The sequence below is a fragment of the Gobio gobio genome (genome assembly GCF_949357685.1).
Source record: "Gobio gobio genome assembly, chromosome: 11".
In the NCBI taxonomy this organism is placed as follows: domain Eukaryota; kingdom Metazoa; phylum Chordata; class Actinopteri; order Cypriniformes; family Gobionidae; genus Gobio; species Gobio gobio.
This window is the reverse complement of record NC_137104.1, coordinates 42,847,666-42,867,691: the sequence shown is the minus strand read 5'-3', so window position 1 is coordinate 42,867,691 and position 20,026 is coordinate 42,847,666. Positions and strand designations below refer to the sequence as shown.

At 38.5% G+C, this 20,026-nt stretch overlaps 2 protein-coding genes across 2 annotated transcripts in view; one reads left to right on the top strand and one right to left on the bottom strand.

Moving 5' to 3' along the window:
- Positions 1 to 2,175: 2,175 nt before the first annotated feature.
- hsd17b8 (hydroxysteroid (17-beta) dehydrogenase 8) lies at positions 2,176 to 9,017 on the top strand. Its single transcript, XM_079830244.1, has 9 exons — positions 2,176 to 2,537; positions 2,959 to 3,161; positions 3,259 to 3,375; positions 5,051 to 5,146; positions 5,229 to 5,314; positions 5,990 to 6,074; positions 6,306 to 6,348; positions 7,660 to 7,734; positions 7,860 to 9,017. The coding sequence occupies exons 1-9, from the start codon at positions 2,492 to 2,494 to the stop codon at positions 7,877 to 7,879; spliced, it is 771 nt and encodes a 256-aa protein (XP_079686370.1). The 5' UTR covers positions 2,176 to 2,491; the 3' UTR covers positions 7,880 to 9,017.
- col11a2 (collagen, type XI, alpha 2) overlaps positions 8,413 to 20,026 on the bottom strand; it is a 40,793-nt gene continuing 29,179 nt past the window's right edge. Inside the window, exons 37-65 of the mRNA XM_079830245.1 lie at positions 19,913 to 19,966; positions 19,766 to 19,819; positions 19,424 to 19,621; positions 19,253 to 19,306; positions 18,701 to 18,808; positions 18,510 to 18,617; positions 18,374 to 18,427; positions 18,231 to 18,284; positions 17,968 to 18,075; positions 17,822 to 17,875; positions 17,620 to 17,673; positions 17,420 to 17,473; positions 17,274 to 17,327; positions 17,040 to 17,147; positions 16,912 to 16,965; positions 16,751 to 16,804; positions 16,602 to 16,655; positions 14,835 to 14,888; positions 14,629 to 14,736; positions 14,480 to 14,533; positions 12,957 to 13,118; positions 12,487 to 12,540; positions 12,283 to 12,318; positions 12,056 to 12,109; positions 11,602 to 11,881; positions 11,404 to 11,516; positions 11,216 to 11,284; positions 10,849 to 11,085; positions 8,413 to 10,133 (exon numbers count right to left, since the gene is read on the bottom strand). Coding sequence (XP_079686371.1) covers positions 9,987 to 10,133; positions 10,849 to 11,085; positions 11,216 to 11,284; positions 11,404 to 11,516; positions 11,602 to 11,881; positions 12,056 to 12,109; positions 12,283 to 12,318; positions 12,487 to 12,540; positions 12,957 to 13,118; positions 14,480 to 14,533; positions 14,629 to 14,736; positions 14,835 to 14,888; positions 16,602 to 16,655; positions 16,751 to 16,804; positions 16,912 to 16,965; positions 17,040 to 17,147; positions 17,274 to 17,327; positions 17,420 to 17,473; positions 17,620 to 17,673; positions 17,822 to 17,875; positions 17,968 to 18,075; positions 18,231 to 18,284; positions 18,374 to 18,427; positions 18,510 to 18,617; positions 18,701 to 18,808; positions 19,253 to 19,306; positions 19,424 to 19,621; positions 19,766 to 19,819; positions 19,913 to 19,966 — 2,646 coding nt within the window. The 3' untranslated portion in view covers positions 8,413 to 9,986. The remainder of the gene's footprint in view (positions 10,134 to 10,848; positions 11,086 to 11,215; positions 11,285 to 11,403; positions 11,517 to 11,601; positions 11,882 to 12,055; positions 12,110 to 12,282; positions 12,319 to 12,486; positions 12,541 to 12,956; positions 13,119 to 14,479; positions 14,534 to 14,628; positions 14,737 to 14,834; positions 14,889 to 16,601; positions 16,656 to 16,750; positions 16,805 to 16,911; positions 16,966 to 17,039; positions 17,148 to 17,273; positions 17,328 to 17,419; positions 17,474 to 17,619; positions 17,674 to 17,821; positions 17,876 to 17,967; positions 18,076 to 18,230; positions 18,285 to 18,373; positions 18,428 to 18,509; positions 18,618 to 18,700; positions 18,809 to 19,252; positions 19,307 to 19,423; positions 19,622 to 19,765; positions 19,820 to 19,912; positions 19,967 to 20,026) is intronic.

Below are 20,026 nucleotides of genomic sequence, written 5' to 3'. Positions count from 1 at the left end.
CCGCTTTTGTCCCCTCACAAATACAAATGTTGCTGCATGAAGTACTTGTTCTTGTTGCACTGAAGTCATGTTGGAATTACTGTTGAAATTTCCCTAGTAAAATCCACAATGCACATTTCAATGTCATGATGTTCAGATGTTTTTCTTGCATTGTTGGTTTACTGATTTGCATGTAAACTCTTAAAATAGGTTATTTGTGTCTGTCACCAGTTCATTCTCTTTCTCTGGTCTTTTCTCATGCTCAGACTCGACGTCTCTCGATACCAGAATTGCAAAATTAGCTGTGGGTTGCTTTTTTTCCCTTATCGGCCTTATTGTGGCTCTTTTTGCTGCATATACTTCTACTACAAACGAAACCACAGAGGTAAACGTCAACCAGTCTTGAAATAATAATGTGATAATCCAGCATAAAAGAAACTATGTAAACACTTTTCTTGTCTTTCACCAGGTTTTTCTTCCCTTCCCCTCAATTGAGCACCTTTTTCATTGAAATGATTTTGTGATGTACGGTTGAACCATTGATGAAAATCAACTCTGCTTTTATGTGGATGTGTATAAATGTTTGATTCCCCGTTGTTGTAGATTATTGCTCATTTTAATAAAGAATAATATTTTGAACTTGCCTCGGACTCATTGAAGAGTTTTATTCGTAATCATCTGGTGGTGAATGATATCATTAGGGTAGAAAAGCAGCAGAAAGAAAACACTCTGACTGCATTTACTCCAACAGCCACAAGGGACCGTCGTTAATTGTTCTGTTTATTTCCCCAGACGCACAGCGGAGGTTTGTGTTTCAGAGCAGGTGCAGTGGAGCTTATTCACTGTCATTATCACTCCTGAGCCCAGAAGCCCTTTTGTGTTAAAGCTCTTTATGTTTCTCGTAAGTATTTCACCTAGGAACAAACCTTTTCAATTAACAAAAACTAAAGCTTTTTGTAGTTTATACATTTGATATAGAAAGCAAAATATGCAGAAAAGTTAAAATTAGATAAATTATATTATGTTCAAAATAAATTATATTAATTATTTATTATATAATATGTATTAATTATATAATATTATGTTAATTATTAATTATAATTATATTAATAAGAAATTAATTATTAAAAATTGTAACTTTAAAATATTATAAATTGTATAAAATAAATGTAATTATAAATAATAAAATAAAATAAAAATATATTTAATAAATGATATATATACTATGTACATAATTCACATTCCATTGCATAATTTGTTTATAGAATACCTGTAGCCTACATTTACTGTCTATATATACTGTATTTTTTTTTTGTCTTTTTACTGTTTATTTTTATAGATATATTTTATTTTTTTTCACTTATTTTTATGATCAAGTTTCTTTTTGTTGTTGTTGTTGTTGTTGTTGTTGTTGTTGTTGTTGTTGTTGTTGTTGTTGTTGTGTGTGTGTGGGTGGGTGTGGGTGGGTGTGTGGGTGTGTGTGTGTGTGTGTGCATACTTGGCAATAAAGCTCTTTCTGTGTCGGCTATAACAATCAAATTATTATTAAATTATATCTACATTTTATTTTAAATAAGTTTAAGATTTATTGAGGGTCCCTTGGAATTTTTTTGAAGCCCGTTGTTTACCACTGCTCTAGACTTAAATGTAATAAAATAAAATAAAATATGCTGGTGTATTCTTTTCATAATAAAAAGGTGACTTTTTAGAGGGAGTCATTTTTCCCCCCAGTTGTACACTTCTGCCCTCTTCTGGTCAGTCACGGTATTGAGCATTTGTAAATTACCCTAGTGTGGTTTCTCAGTTTCTCACAGTGCTCCTAGCTGGCATAGTATACCTCGTTTCATAAATCTGTCTTTTTGATGTAAAAAAAAAAAAAATACTTTTATCTTTAACTACCAAGCACTTTATCACTCCCTCTCTCCAATCGACAGTAACTGCAATCTTTACACTCAAAAATGGTCCTTGTTTAGTTTACTTATTAAAAAGTGTCAATGCAATGCAATTTCAGTTCTGTTAAATTTGTAAAATGAAGTAGTTTACAGACTACATGAATACCCAATTAACATTTACCTCGTGAAATAGGCCTATGTGCTGGACAATTTATTTCACTGAAATCGAGTAGCAACAACAGTAAACGTTTCCGTTAAATTATATATAAAATAGGCGGAGCTTATGACGACAGAAATGTAAAATGATCTGATCATTTCCATGCATGTTTCGTCCAGGTAATGTATGTGCTCCTGTAGGGTGACCAGAGGTTTGCCAACAGCAGCTGCTTCAACATTCTGCTAAACTCATACAAAGCATGATTTTACCGACATAAATGTAAGCGAATCCATTTAATTGTATTAATTAATCCTTTAAGAAGACTATCTGTGCAAATTGTGTTGACCCTCAAGATGACTGAAAGTCAAGAGGTCGTGACGGAGAAGCATGGAAAAATATATAAGTGGTAATTTAATGTCCTCTAGTGGACATAATTAGGTACTACAGCACACAGTTGACCGTCATGGCGGCGTCCTCTCGTCTCATATCCAGGTTGACATTAGTGACGGGTGAGAGTTTAAACATTTCATTTGTCTTAATGGCCATATATATTTTGTATAATTTAAGTCATAATACCATTTTATAGTTGAACACTTTTGTTATACAAGTCATATACAGATAGCGTTCACTTTCAGTGCTCGTGAAAACACCTTTGTTTAGATTATGTGTAGAATGATTTAAACAAAAGATTGAGTCTGTAGAAATGCAACATTAAAAGCTACAGTTACAATATTGATTTGAGTCTTTATCGAACAGAATACATGACATGCATTTAGCTTTGTGTTTAACCATTAATATGGTTATGTTATGCAATATTTAGGGCATGTGTCATTTTCAAGTTTAAGGAAATCTATTGGAAGTACGTTTTTGTATGTATCAGAGATGTATTGATAAGATTAATAAAGCAGTCATGTTTTTGTTTTGTTTCAGGAGGTGGCAGTGGCATCGGCAGAGCCGTGTGTCAGAGATTTGCCACTGAAGGTGCTTCTGTAGTAGTTGCTGACCGCAATGAGGAATCAGCCAATCAGACCTTGGAGCTCCTGTCACGTGACCACAAAGGTCAGGAGCACATGGCCCTGGGGGTGGATGTGTCATTAAAGGACAGTGTGGAGAAACTAGTGACAAGTATACAGGTAGGACAGATGTGTGTCTATTCCATTCATGGGCTCTCCTGTAGAGGTCGAATAATAAACCAGAAGGTTCATGCAGTTTTATCTTGTTTTCTTACAGTGCCGCTACTTCCAGCCGCCCTCTGTGTGTGTGAATGCAGCCGGGATCACGCAAGATGAATTCCTTCTCAAGATGGAAGAAGATGATTTTGACAAAGTCATTGAAGTCAACCTCAAGGTACTACAATCTAGAGTCTCACTGTTGTGTTTACAGTTTTCCACCTTTGCTAAGACCTCCCATTTTCTCATAACATTATTCACAAGACTCCCTTCATTCACAAAACCCCTGACTCTTCTGGCAAAATCAGACAATCGGCTCAAAACCATTTAATCTGTACTCAAAATCAAACAATGCTTTCAGATCATACACACATCAGTCAATATATAAACACTACAGATCATTCATTGGACATTACATCAAAAAATGGAGAACACAGCATCCAAAGCATGCAGTTACAGAATAAATGTGTATTGTATACAGTAAACAAAATTTGGAATTATGTAAAGAAGTATAGTAATCGCAACAAAGTAAGGTGAATATATGGTATACTGTATGTACTGCAAGTGTAGCATTGTATTGAATATTGTATATTATTGAATGTATGTATATTCAGAACTTGCACACTGTAAAAATACAGTAGTCCAAATGCAAAAGGTAAAAAAAAAAACTGAAAAGAAGCAAGTTACTGTACACTTAAAAGAGCGAAACTGCAAAATCAAAGTCAATGAGAGGTTCATTCTGCCTCAGCGTCATGTCTTTGTGTTGGGTCTGGCCTGAGGACTTGGACAGGCAATGTCTTCTCTTGCCAGGCAAAGGGAAAACCCCTCTAGTTTGCCGGATCCTGCTTTGATAACTATCACACCTTGCTCTTTCTCATCCTCATCCTCTTCCATCTTCCATAGTATCCATCTGTTATTGGTCTCAACATTCAGTGCACCGTGCGCGCCACATGTGCACTCTGAACTGGCTTATATTTAATGTGTTCGATCACCTCATTAGAAACAAGTGTGAACAATTTTGAGTCAGTGTGTGTTGACTTTTGCTGCTTGCATTTACCGTTTTGCAACACATGTGCATCGCGGTGCGAAATGTGTTTTAGTGTGTGAGAATGTGTTTAAGGTTTTGCAGAAAGAGTGAATTATTCAATAAATTAGTTTAGGCCATTGAGAATTTTGTGCAGAGGTTTAGTGTCTTAGCAATAAAAAAAAAAAAGATATAGATACAGTCATTTAAAACAACAGAGATGGTCACTGTTTGGGAAAAAAGTGGATTGGGGAAAACTTTTGCTTTCTCTTGCCAGAAGTAACACAAAGTTTACAATCCTTGTGTAACAATGTGCAAAATGTTGTGACCTGCAGAAAGATTTCTGGTCTTGTCAAGAAACACACACAAGTTTCTTCTAAAAAAATTCTAAAACAATTATTTTCTGACGCAAGCAAAATGTATATAGATAAAGATAAAAACGTGCCTAATAATTCTGCACACCTGAATATAAGGCGTTTTTCATTTCCAGCCTTCATGAACAATTATATATCACTTATTAATGATTAAATACAAAATTAATAGTAGTTATTAAGATTAAAGTTGTTTTGGAATTGGTAAAATATGACCAGATCAGAAAATCAATGTGCCTGATAATTCTGCGAGCACATGTTTTTACTGCCACTTTTGATCAATTTAATGCTTGCTGAATGAACAAAACAATTCTTACTAACCTTAAACTTTAAAATGGTGGTGTATAAATAGTTTTTTTTCCATTAAGGTTGTCCCCTTCTCCGTAGTGTTTCTGAAACTTTTGAATGTAATCTGTGCAAGTCTGTGTCTGATCTTCTGTATTCGTGATCTCTTTCAGGGGACTTTCCTTCTGACTCAGGCCGTCTCTAAGGCTTTAGTTTCTGCCGGAGCTGCGAAGGGCTCCATCATCACTGTGGGCAGTATAGTGGGCAAGGTCAAGCATTAACAGTATAGCGCTATCATGCTGTTGGACATTTAACATTTTCTGATCATAGGGTCTCTCTCTTTGGCTTTAGGTTGGGAATATTGGCCAGGTGAATTACTCTGCTTCTAAAGCAGGAGTGGAGGGACTCACTCGAACCGCAGCCAAAGAGCTCAGCAGGTATGAGCGTTTTACTATGACTGGAACACATTTACAGACCTGCAGTTTTTAAACGCATTGTAACCATTTTATGTTTTGCTTTAGGGTGTGTGGTGCTGCTTATGTGTTAGTAATGGGCTGTAAACATGGAAATGGTTGAGCTTTTTATGAAGAGAGATCATTAGGCAGCTAACTTGTTGCCATGCTGCCTTATCAGACAATGACCTTGTAGGCAGCTTTAGGTATCTTTCAAAGGTACTTCATGAAACTGATTTCAGACAGGCTTCCATTTAATGATCTACAGCACAATAAAGAGAACTTTGGTGATAACTAAACAAATATTTAATTACTACAAATAGTCATTTCTCACTAGAAATGACATCAAAAATACAAAATGTACGTTTACACGCAAACAGACCACCAACTGCAACTTTCAGGCGCCATCTTTATTTTTTAGTTCAACTGTCACGGAATGGAAAGCACAGGATTGTGGGATATCAAAGGCAGCGAAGGATACATCTATGCTGCCTTCAAAAATTGACCAGATGAAGGCATCTCAGGATACAGGAAATGTAGCTAGCATTAGATTTGGACGTGCCTTGATGCATTTATAAGCTTTCGCATGTAGCCCATGTCTCTTTATGTTCTGTTTTTTTATTTTTATAACTTAATATAATTTTTTTTTGTTCCTTTTAGATTCGGTATTCGCTGCAACTGTGTCCTGCCAGGGTTCATCGCTACACCCATGACAGATAAAGTACCAGAGAAAGTCATCAATAAAGTAAGGAGGAATATTTCTGTCTTCAAATGAATAAAATGAGCTGATTATTTGTGCACATGAACGAGTCTTTTAGAGTTCTTTCTTAGATGCAACGTGATTTGAACTTTACTGAAGGATCTGAACATTTGTATTATATTAATTTATTGCTTTTTCAGACCATTACAAGATATCTTACCGCATTAAAGCCACTTTTATAGTAACTTTAAATACTATTTTGGTTATTCTGTTCAGCTCACTTCCATCATTCCAATGGGAAGGATGGGAGAGCCTGCTGGTAAGTATTTTTTTTCATTATACAAAAACATTTTCATGAATGCACTTGTGAGTATCACACCAAAAGGGTTCTTCTAATTGGTTTGGATGATCACTATGTATATACACTATATTGCCAAAAGTTTTGGGACGCCTGCCTTTACATGCACATGAACTTTAATGACATCCCATTTTTAATCCACAGGGTTTAATATGGAGTTGGCCCACCCTTTGCAGCTATAACAGCTTCAACTCTTCTGGGAAGGCTTTCCACAAGGTTTAGAAGTGTGTTTATGGGGATTTTTGACCATTCTTCTAGAAGCACATTTGTGAGGTCAGGCACTGATGTTGGACCAGAAGGCCTGTTTCATCCCAAAGGTGTTTTATCTGGTTGAGGTCAGGACTCTGTGCAGGCTAATCAAGTTCCTCCACACCAAACTCACTCATCCATGTCTTTATGGACCTTGCTTTGTGCACTGGTGCGCAGTCATGTTGGAACAGAAATGGGCCATCCACAAACTGTTCCCACAAAGTTGGGAGCATGGAATTGTCCAAAATGTCTTGGTATGCTGAAGCATTAAGAGTTAATTTCACTGGAACTTAGGGGCCAAGCCAACCCCTGAAAAACAACCCCACACCATAATCCCCCCTCCACCAAACTTTACACTCGGCACAATGCAGTCAGACAAGTACTGTTCTCTTGGCAACTGCCAAACCCAGACTCGTCCATCAGATTGCCAGAGAGAGAAGCTTGATTGGTCACTCCAGAGAACAGAGAGTGGTGTGCTTTACACCACTGCATCCGATGCTTTGCATTGCACTTGATGTAAGGCTTGGATGCAGCTGCTCGGCCATGGAAACCCATTCCATGAAGCTCTCTACACACTGTTCTTGAGTTAATCTGAAGGTCACATGAAGTTTGCAGGTCTGTAGCTATTGACTAGAAAGTTGGTGACTTCTGTGCACTGTGCGCCTCAGCATGCACTGACCCCGCTCTGTGGTTTTACGTGGCCTACCACTTCGTGGCTGAGTTGCTGTTTCCAATTGCTTCCACTTTGTTATAATACCACTAACAGTTGACCGTGGAATATTTAGTAGTGAGAAAATTTCACCAATGGGTGGCAACCTATCACGGTACCACGATTGAATTCACTGAGCTCCTGAGAGTGACCCATTCTTTACAAATGTTTGTAGAAGCATCTGCATGTCTAGGTGCTTGATTTTATACATCTCTGGCCATGACAAATGATTTTGAGGGGTGTCCCAATACTTTTGGCAATATAGTGTATAAATATATATTTGGATATAATTCTCTTTCACTCTGTCTCTGCAGAAGTCGCTGACGCGTGCGCCTTTCTGGCTTCTGATGACAGTCGATATATTACTGGAGTCAGCATTGAAGTTGCTGGTAAGAAGCTTGATCTCTTGCTGAACAGCATCTTCAGCAGAAAAACATGTATGATTTTGTTTGGGAAATATGCTGTCGTCAATTTGTTTTGAATTGACATGGACTTTTCTCTTTAATCAATACAGGCGGACTCTTCATTGGCTGAAAACATTGTTAAAAGTCTCTAAAGTGTTCACCAACACAGTGCCTTTATCTCTGACAAATTGTCCTTGTATAAATGTAATTTAATTGCTGTAAAATATTGTGTACAATGCAACAAATAAATGAAAATTCTATATTTATACAATTAAAATGTGAAAATGTAATACCCACTTTTAAAAACAATTAAGCTGACACAGGAGGAAATGTGTTGATGTGTGGTTTAATGGGAATGTTTGGACCAAACAACATCGTCAAAGAATTAATACAGTTAACAGTTCAAAACCCAGATTAATAGAGCGAAAACAAAACTGAGCGTTTAGATGATGTTTTTTTTTTTAAATATAGGTGTTTGAATGAAAGTGGCCAAATTACATATGGTTTTACTAAGACATGAGAAGACTTGTGCTGGGAAGTTGTTGAAAGGTGAAAATGGGAGTTTGGCTCAGAAGAATGAGGCAGATCATATATTAGCTAAAGCACCATGTGACCATGACAACAGGAAACAAACGGGGAAAAGAACAACAAAGGAGTCCAACAGCTCTTTAAATAGATTATATATTACACAAACAGATTTTGAAGTACTTACATAAAACAAGTTTTAGCACCATATTTTATTTAAAGACAGATGTTTGTCTTTCACCGGCAAAAACAATCCTAGCAGTATTGTCCTTGTGAGAAAACCACACAAACAACTTTTAATTCACAAATAATTTTTATAGCATTTCATTCCCCTCTCCATGTTTTAAAAAAAGAAACAAAAAATATACATAAAAAACAAACCACCATCAGTTTCCTTCCCTCTTCCTGTCCCTTCTCCACTGCTGTCTGAATCTCGAGACTTTTCCGTCATTTTTTTTTGTCGTCTCCACCTGCACTAAACTCTCCTAAACCTCTATTCGTGACTGAAATGCATTGAAACAATGCGATATTATCACCAAGAACTGATCACAAGCAAGTATATATATCATACAGAGAAGGCAGATTTGCTTTCTGGGGTTTAATTTACATATTTAATAGGTTGATGAAAAAAACTACAGGAAATAATTACAGATGAATACCACATTTTGTACTGCAAGTGTTGGTCATTTTCTTGTGAGCACCTGTTTGTTTCACAAAATAAATACAATAAAATATTTCTGTACAAATGGTTCTAATGCACAATTCCAGCCTGAACACTGTTCACACGAAAGGTCTAAGGTGACAAACAGATTGGTTTATCATCGATACTGAATGCTGTGGGTCAATTGTGTGCAGATAAAATGCAAATTTGTAAAAAAGGCCCCTGTAGTGAAACAATAATCAGCTTAACTTTCACCATAAATACTGGACTGGTAAGTTGGCAGCATGTCTAAAAAAAAATATTCGAAAATACGTACAGATTTTCTTACCCTATAATACATGTACAACATTATCAGATTCATTACAATTTTACACTGTTAATGGCTTTGATTTCATATGGCCCAAGTCATTCAGTACAGTTACAATGCTGGTGTGATTTTTTTGACGGCACAGAAACGCGTTCCAATTTCACCTTCTAATGTAATTTTCATGCTCGGCTTCCGTTCCTCAGTTTAAATTTTGCACCTGCATTCTATTCTATAAGGTAAGGGAGGAGGCGAGGAAGGGGCGGAGCTCTGCACAGGACTAAAAAAAAAGGATTGATCAGGCATGGAGGTAGGAAGAGTGGAACGTCTCGGAAGAGAAACAGTGGGGAGGGGAGCTGTAGGAGAGAGGGGGCCGAAACGGGAGGGTCTTCCGCTCTAGGCCAGCAGTATCTGCTCGAACACACTTCTGTTACTTGACAGAATATTTGTCAATCTCTTCTCTCCTGCGAGAATGGCTCTCTTCTCCTCTTGTTGTCCATCCGTTGCTGGGAGTGTTTTTCCCTGGGCGTGTACTTTGTGTGCAACTTTGTTTCACAACAATGTGTCTGTGTGCATGTGTATGTGTGTGTGTATGAATCTATGTGTCCCACTTCTTACATGTAATTTCAAATGTCTTTATAGTGTTGGTTTTATGTCTAGGTTTTAAGTGCATGATTAAGTGAGTATGTTTGTGTGTGAGTGTTTGTATCGGTGACTGTATTCCCCTTGCCCTCAGCATGTGTGTGTTTATCCCAGGAAACAGACAGGTCCCACTTCAAAACCAAATTTCTGATTGTCCTCCCCAAAGTCTGAGATCCTGATGTCCAGCAGAGGGAGCTGCTCCACCTGAGGTGTGTTCACCTCCAGCACTGTCCTGTCCAAACCTTTACGATACTGCAGAGAGAAAAAAAGAGAAAGAAATACTTAGGAGGAGAGACAGAATACCTGAAGATAATGAAAAAAGAACTGTGTAATAATGAGTAGAGACAATTGTACCGGACAAACTACCCAGCAAACTGAACATTTTTAATAATATTGTATTTGGTTATACACTAAAATTCAAAAGTTTGGGGTACATTTGTTTAAAAGAAATGAATGCTTTTATTCAGCAAGGATGCTTTAAATTGAACAAAAGTGACAGCAAAGACATTTATATTTTTTAAAAATATTTATCTATAAAAGCTGTTCTTTTGAACTTTGTTTTCATGAAAGGATCCTAAAAATGTGGTTTAGAAATGTTTCTTGAGCACCAAATCAACATTAGGAAGGTTTGTGAAGGATCATGTGACAAGAACACTGAAAAATCCAACTTTACAGCCATCACAGGATTTTTTTAATCAAATAATTACAACCATGGTGAGCATAAGAGACTTCTAACATTACTAAAATATTAATTATTAAACATTATTGATAATGTTACATTCAATGAATGTACTTTAATGCACGTTTAATGTTAATTTAGTGTAAAAAAAAAAAAAAAACATGAAACATTTAAGTTTCATGACTTAAAATGATTTGTGCAGGTACGTTAGCTTGTATTTAATAGCACATAAACATCTTGAAATCTATTGTTCATTTATTAGTTTTGAAATAGCATGAGGAAACTTACAGAGCAGCCGTCGATGAGGGCTTTGATATAGGGGCTGGTCTCGTAGCTCAGCTCTTCATCGTTGGCTCCCTGGAAGTGTAGCGCCCTCTGGTAACCGTTGTCGGTAGTGAGGTCAGCCCAGGCCACTGATCGGTGGCAGTGGTAGGTTAGGTTTTGACGGGCCTGGACGCTGAGCAACCGCAAGAATCCCAGCTGCACTACACCTACAGGTTCTCCACTCGTGTCAACATATGAAAACTACGACACAACGGAAAGCATTAATTCATGATTCAAAATATATTAAGCTTGACCATAATCATGAGATAAGAGCTTTTGGTTTGGCATATTAGTTGGATCTGATATTAAAGCGTTGAGGCCATAAACTCACCTTGTTGCCCTTTGCAAACTGACTGTACCAGGACTCAGGCTTCTCCTTTGGCCAAGAGTTAATCTTCACCTATAGGATAATTTTGAACAAATTAAACAGGATTCGTACAATCAGATCAATCCAGATTTCAGAAGTGGATGTCTTATGAATGTTTAAACGTATAAAGGTGAATGACTGCAAGTTCTTACATTCTCTACTGCTTTGCTGGGATACAAGCACGTCTCTCCACCGGCAGTGAAGTTACAGTAAACTCTGAAAGAGTCCCGGGCGCAGCCTTGATTTGGATCAATCCAGTACTCACCTGAATAAAATAACCATAATGATTGGAATGCGAAATGCATTGGTCATGGGATGTGTCAATCGTGTAATAACAATGATGATCATACCGTCTTTCAAATCTGGCTGGCTGAGGTGGAGATCCTGGCAGGTGCGGGCCGGGCTTTCCTGCGTTCCCAGTGGGAAGCGCATGCTCTCGATCTCCTGGCGCAGGGAATTGAGCGAGCCGAAGATCTCCTCCATACCTTCATTGCCAGTCAGGAACTCTGTGCCCGTGGCGTCGGCAGCCTCAGTGTCAGTCTCAGAGTGCATCTTGCTGGCGTCGATGGAGCGCTTGGACTTCTTGGGGATCTGAATGGGCAGCGGCTGGATGACATCACCAGGTGGACCCTATAGCAAAAGATGAATTCAGCTGCATTTCAAGGACGCAGGAACTCTGGGATGTGCTGATCTCCTTTAAATCTGTGGCTTAAATGATTGCATGTTTTTTTGTATTAAATGATTTCCCTGCCGAATGTTTCTTGTGCAACATCCTGTGTTTTGTACTGTAGATAACACACTCACCGGTTGTCCTGGTGGTCCTTGTACACCTTTTTCTCCTTTAGGACCAGCTCCACCCTGTAACAGAGATAAGATTTTACTGAAAAGTATGACATAAGACAGAAACTATGTATAACGCTTTATTTAAACATTACCTCACATAATATGGCTCATGATATATCACTCTCATTAATAGACATTTTATGTTAGGTACAAATATTTAAGGAAGGATTTCAAAAATGGTTACTCACAGTGGCACCTTTAGCTCCTTTGACACCCCTAGGACCCTGTGAGAAACATCACATCCATTTAGCTTTAATCAAACAGACCAATATTTTGAGACTATATTTTGGTGCTTCAGAGCTCAATTGGGTGCTCATAGTTCCAGAAAATTCAGAATTTGGTATGATAAACAGCTCTACAAAACTGAGAAATAGAGAGGAAAGTTTACTTACAGGCAAACCAGCAGGACCTGCAGGGCCAAGAGGGCCACTTCCTCCAGACATACCCTAAAATAAAACACATTAAGAAATTGTAGGTAGGTGACCTCCAGTCTTCAGTGTCACATGAGCCTTCACAAATCATTCTAATATGATTGGTATGCAGATTACATGCTCAAGAGACATTTCTTATTATCAGTGTTGAACACATGTGCTGCTTAATATTTTTGTGGAAAAGGTGATACATTTTCATCCAGGCTTCTTTAATAAAATAAATGCTACAAAAGAAAATTGATTTTAAACCGAAATCTTTTGTAACATTATAAATGTTCTTACTGTCACGTTTGATCAATTTAATGCATCCTTGCTGAATATAAGCATTAATTTCTTTAAAAACAATTGTACGATGCGCAAAATTTTAAATGGTCATGTAGATTTTCCTGCGGTCTTATTTCGATGTGCAGACTTGACCAGACTTCACGTACCGTTTCTCCCTTGGGTCCTGATGATCCCTGGGGTCCTGGCATGCCTCTGTCTCCCTTCTCTCCTTGTTCTCCTGGAGGCCCAATCAGACCAAGCATACCTGGATGTCCCTTCTCACCCTTAGCACCAGGGTCACCACGAAGACCAAGTAAACCTGGAGGACCCTGTGAGAAGAGGGGAAAGCATTTTAGAACTGAATATATATGCATATATTACATTAAATTATAATAGTAGTTCATTAAAGGGGTCATGAATTGAGAAATCAACTTTTCATTCAGCCTTTGATATATAAAAGTTCATCGTGATATAAGAATATTCTGTAAGTTTCGGAGCTGAAAACATCCTTGTTAGTCAAAGAAAAGCCTTTATTGACACCAGGTCCAGAAAACGCTCGATCTCAGAATCTGCCAAGCTATGAAGTCAGAGAGTGGTGAAACACTGCCTCAACAGAAAATAACAACACCTGATTCTGTAGCCCCGCCCACCAATTTGTGCATGGGATGTTATAGATAAATAACAAAGGCCTACATGGAGCTAAACCGGATTGAACTTCCAAGCAATAAACATGCTGCATAAACTTAATTCGGATTCCAATATTATGAATGCATGGATGACTTTATTTTTAATGAATATCCAGCTCACGTGGGCAAGACATTGCACATTTGTTCCTTCATTTCACCACAGATTAGTTTGTAAACAAGAGACTGGATTTGCAGATTACATGAATGAATGAAGCAACACACTTATGTGAGTAAACATTTTTTTTTTTGTGATAGTATTGCATTGTTACATATCGTTTGATATCTATTGATTATGTGTACGTGTCTAACTGAACATAACTTACCACGGCTGTCACAGGGCTCGCAAAGCCCAATGTCCCGGGGCTATGCATTTTCCAGACGAGCTATAACATTCCTTTCTTGATGTGCGGTACTTGACTTGATATTTGAAGGTAAAAAAATTGCGGAAGTTTTGATCATGCTGTTGTTTGAGTATGCACTGAGCCATGTGTGTGTGTGTTAGTGATGCACGGTTCGCGGTTATATCCACCGATCGGGCAGGCCAAGTAATACAAAATAACATTCCAATTAATCGCGGGTGGATGAGAGATAAATCATTGTGTTTGTTTGATAAAGACATTTTGCGAGCCCTGTGGGCGAGCCGTTTTCCCACACGCTTTCAAAACAATTCCTCACGTGTACTCACGGGAGTGCCGATCGCTCATTATAATATGCAAAGCTTATCCCATATTAGCAGTGGCCGTTTACTTCCAAGTCTTCAGTGCGGCACGCCCATAAAAACGAGGGTTCCACGAGAGAGGCTCAAAACCAGGGTATAAATAGCCTATTACTTATTCATTATCATGTTTTTTAATGTAAAAACCACGCAAACATCATAAGTTGACCTAAGACAACAGTTGACCTCAGACAACAGTATAAAAAAATTAAAAAAGCCAGTTCATGACCCCTTTAATTAATTCTTGTATTTTCAATACTCAATCCGTTGATAATGCAGAAGGTCTTACCATAGGTCCAGGGGGTCCTTTCTGGCCAGTAGCACCTGGGGAACCTTGCTCACCCTGTTTATCAGTAGATCATTTTGATTAATATGACATGATTACAGTACTTTTACAGAAAAATAAACAATTCTGATTGGATAACTGTCATCTCGTACCACTGATCCAGGCAACCCTCTTAGACCTTCAGTTCCTGGTTTTCCTGGTGGACCCTGTGCCCCCACAGGGCCAGTCTTTCCTGGAGGGCCAAGGGCACCTGAATCGCCCTAGGAAAAAAACCCCAGAAAGATTACAGGGGGAAAAGAACTACAGAAAGCCTGTTTATTTCTTGTAGTTGTAGTCTCTCTCAATTATATAGTCTTACCTTGCTTCCTTTCTCTCCTTGACGACCCTCTGGTCCCCTTGTACCTGGAGGACCCTAAAATATTAACATTAACACACAATTTAGAGTCCAGAAATATGCCTTTTTGTAAGATCCTGTATAATATGTATTGTATATCAAATACAGTTGTGGTCAGAATTATTGGCACCCCTGGTAAATATGATCAAAGATGGCTGTAAAAATAATTCTGCAATGTTTATCCTTTTGATCTTTTATTTAAAAATGCGCAAAAATCTAACCTTTCATTGAAGAAAAAATTATTGAAATTAAGGGGTAAATTAAGTATGAAATAAATGCTTTTCTCCAAAACACGTTGGCCATAATTATTGGCACCTATAAAAAATGTAATGAGTAAAATATCTCTCAAGTATATTCAAATTAATATTAAAAAATTTTTTTAGCACACCAGGGTGACTATGATCATGAAATTGCCTAGCTATGACTATCACAGCACTATGGCAGGAGTATAAATATGAGGAAACAGAAAGGCCAAATTCCCTTAAGCATCCATCAGAATGAGTAAAACCAAAGAATATAGTTCTGATTGTTAAGCTTCACAAAATAGAAAGTGGCTGTAAGAAAATAGCTAAAGCATTGAAAATCCCAATTTCCACCATAAGGGCAATAATTAAGCAGTTCCAATCAACTAAATATGTTACAAATCTGCCTGGATGAGGACGTGTGTCTATATCGTCCTAATACACGGTGAGGAGGAGAGTTTGAGTGGACAAAGACTCCCCAAGGATCACAGATGAAGAATTGCAGAGATTAGTTGAGTCTTGGGGTCAGAAAGCCTTAAAAAAAATCTAACAACCCTACATCACCACATGTTGTTTGGGAGGGTTTCAGGAAAAATATTACTTGCTCACCCAGCACTCCAGCATATTCAGTTGTCAGATACAACTGGAACTTCAAACGGGACCTGGTTCTATAGTCAGATGAAACTAAAAAAAATAGCTTTTTGGCAGCAAACCCACCAGATGTGTTTGGTGCAAACAGGGATAAAAAGTACCCCATGCCCACGGTTAAATATACCGCTGGATCTTTAATGTTGTGGGCCTATTTTTTCTGGAAGTCCTGGACATCTTGGTACATGGTATCATGGATTCTAGCAAATACCAACAAATAAAAAATCAAAACCTGACTGCTTCTGCTAGAAATCATATAATGGGCCGTCGTTGGATCTTTCATCAGGACAACGATCCAAAACAAACATCAAAATCAACACACAAATGAGTCACTGAGCACAAAATGAAGCTTCTGCCATGACCGTCCCAGTCCCCTGACCTGAACCCTATAGAAAATGAGTGGGGTGAACTGAAGAGAAGAAGCACCAACATGGATCTGGGAATTTGAAGGATCTGGAGAGGTTCTGTGTGAAGGAATGATCTCTGATCTCTTGTCAGGTGTTCTCCAAACTCATCAGGCATTATAGACTCATAGCTGTTATCTTGGCAAAAGGGGGTTGCGAAAAGTATTTAATAAAAGGGTGCCGATAATTATGTTTTGGAGAAAAGCATTTATTTCATAATGTGATTTACCCCCCACTTTCAATTCTTTTACTTCAATGAAAGGTTAGATTTTTGTGCATTTTTAAATAAAGATCAAAAGGATAAACATTGCAGATTTATTTTTACAGCCATCTTTGATAATATTTACCAGGGGTGCTAATATGTATGTAAATGTAATTGTATGTAAATATAATATTATGAATGACTCTCTTCTAGGTCAAGCTCAAGGTGCTCTTACCCTCTTTCCTGGAGGTCCAGGTGGTCCGTTCTCACCTGTTGGTCCAGGTGAACCCTAAAGTAAATACAACATATGTTGATCAACACCTCATAAGGCCCAGTATGCATAAGGAAGATGTGCACTTCATAAACAGGAAAATGATCACTCACAGCTTCTCCTTGTTCTCCGTCCTCTCCTCTGTCACCCTTTGCACCATCTTGGCCCTGTAAGAGAAGTCAGAAAGAAAGTCAAACATTTTTGAACGTATAAAGAATTCATGTTGACTTTAAGTGTCATGTATTAGTATATAAATAACAATAGCTCTACTCACTCTGGGTCCAACTTCACCAGGGGGGCCAGGATCACCAGGGAAACCAACAGGACCCTTAAAAATACAAGTATCAGCTGCTGAAGTGTCACAGAGAGACATATTTCTTGTTTATCACGTTTAATACATACAGGGTTTCCTTTGGGTCCATCATCTCCTGTGGGTCCCTTTCCACCAGCAGGACCAGCGGTGCCAGGCTGCCCAGCCTCTCCCTTCTCACCGCGCTCTCCTCTCGGGCCCTGTCATTGAATAAGCGCACCAGTAAAATGTTAGCTGTGATTGTATCTACTAAATGAATAAATGTAAGTATTTTTGAATGGTTGAGAGGATGACAAAAAGTTTCAAATAAAAACTAAAATTATCACCATTTTTCCTGGCTCTCCACCAACACCAGGTGGTCCAGATTCACCAGGCTCGCCCTGTCAAAACAAATAAAAAGACGTCAAGTGCCATCAATCAGAACAATCATATAGTCGCCATATATGCAAAAGTTGAATTCTCCTCTACTTGCCTTCTCTCCTATAGAACCTGGATTACCCAAACCTCCTGGAGGACCTTGAGGGCCCTGCATGCATGAAACAAAATAATGCCATTATACAAAATTAACTTACCACAGAATCTGAATCAAGTATTCCAGATGGAGTCAATGCATAGTGATTATAACACATAATAATGAATTTATATTATTTATGGTGCAGTTAATTCACTTACGTCAGCACCATTAGGACCAGCTGGACCACGTGGACCTGGGGGACCAGGAGGACCCTACAGTAATACGTAACCAGAAAGGATTAGGAAATACATTCATTCTAATCGTGATCCAAAACACTAGAAGATCAAATGATGCATTATACATAACAATTGCACCTTTTGATTGCCTTAACTCTCTATAAATCAAAATATTAAGACTCACCAATGGCCCAACATCTCCTGTCTCTCCCTTTTCTCCAGATGTGCCTGGCAAACCCTAATGAACATAAATTAAGTATAAATGATGTAAACTAATGTATGTAGAATTTAATTGGTATGAGTAAATGAAATGCCATCTGAATATAGTACCTGTAGTCCAATGGGGCCTGGAGGCCCAGGGAATCCTCTTGTCCCTTCATCTCCCTTAGAGCCAAACGGTCCCTGCTGACCTCTCGCACCGGTCTCGCCATCAGCACCCTGAGTAGAGATGAAGAGATTTGAAATGGGGTTGTTATAAAGCCTATAAAACCCATGCATGGCACCATGAAATTGTAATCCCATTTGTTTCCATCAAAGTGCAATGTAAACATTTCTTGAACATATGATTTTCATGAAATTCCTTTCACACTTACAGGTGCACCAGGCTGTCCAACAGGACCCATTGTCCCAGGTGGACCAGGAGGACCCTGTAAATATGCACATAATTGATTATAGATTGATATCATGCTCACAAAAACAAGGATTTGTTGCTTTAAGTGAAAGCTAATTTACTTACATGTTCTCCTTTGGATCCTTTACCTCCTTTTTGTCCTGGCTCTCCAACCTCGCCCTATGCAGGAACAATGAACAATGTAGAATTTGAATCCATTTGAATGTGATGATTGAGATCAAAATATGAAGAAGTCACTGACCTTGTCTCCATCCTCTCCAGCAGTACCCGGAGGTCCAGCAGGGCCGGGGAGACCAACTGGGCCTTGGATGCCATCGCGACCAGCTGGACCAATTGGACCTTTCTCTCCCTGTAAAACAGGACGTTCTTGCGTGACGGGCCTATAAATAAAACTGTATTAGAGATCAATGCAAACTTACAGTAGACACTTACTGGCACTCCTTTTTCTCCTGCCGCTCCAGGGGGCCCCTGAGGTCCAGGTCGTCCAGGTGGGCCGACAGGACCTGCAGTGCCAGCACCTCCCCTCTCCCCAGACGATCCCTGCATTGAAATTAAATTTGTTGAAATATCAACATATGCTTTCATAATTCCTCAAAAGATTTATTTTTATTGTGACATTTTCATAACAGTTAAGCACTTGAGGAATTATCTTAGGCCTACTGTAATGACATTTTTTTTTTTTTTGATGTAATGCGAAAATATAATATTTAAATTGTAAAAAATTGTGAAGTACAAATGTAAACATACATCATGTTTGTATTTGTTGTGATAATTTTCATTTAAGCTATGATGCAATGCAAAATCTTAATGTTTCTTGAAATTATTTTCGTCATGTAAAATATATTTTTATTTTTCCTGTTAATTTTCTGTTGGAATATGAGAGATATGAGATATTCACCTATTCATGGGTCAATATAGAACTGATCAAATAAAAGTCTGCATTCTACTAATATTTTGATGATATGTTTAATATGAGCAACATACAGCAGGTCCAGGTGGTCCAGCAGGGCCTTCATTTCCTTTCAGTCCTCCACCGCCCTATGGAAACACACAGGTAGACTCAGATATTAGGTGTAGTTTTAAAGTTGGTTGACCAAACCCAGAAAAGGTTTTACAATCTAAATTTCACTGGTAACAATGAGCAGGTCTTGTTACCGGAGTTCCTGGTAGTCCTCTCTCTCCGGGAAATCCTCTCAGTCCAGGGGGTCCGTCTTTACCGGGGCCGCCAGAGGGACCGGGATCTCCTTTGGTTCCCTCTTTTCCAGAGGGCCCAGGAAGGCCTTGTTCACCGGGTGGTCCTGGGGGTCCTGAGTGGCCACGCTCACCCATCTGACCAGTCTCACCAGAGGGACCCTAAACGAGAATTAGATTTGAGTAAAACTTGCATAGTTTAATACATTTCTAAAATGATTAGAGAAGATAACCTCTACCTTCGAAGAAGCAGTATGTAAGCCTCTACCATGAAGCTTCTACCTCTGATGAAATGATAAAACTCACCTGTGGTCCAACAACTCCTGGTGGCCCAGGTGGTCCAACTTTGCCTTGGAAACCCTACAAGTGCAACAAAAACGATAAAATAAGGTTGTTGCACATTGATCTCAGTGAATGTTGTAACTTGGATGCACAAACACAAAAGATACGTACAACTTCGCCTCTCTGTCCAGGGTGTCCAGGCAGTCCATCCTTTCCTGGAGGTCCCTTCAAAAATTGATTTACATATCAATAAGAAATAGGTAAAAACGTAAGTTTCAAAGCATC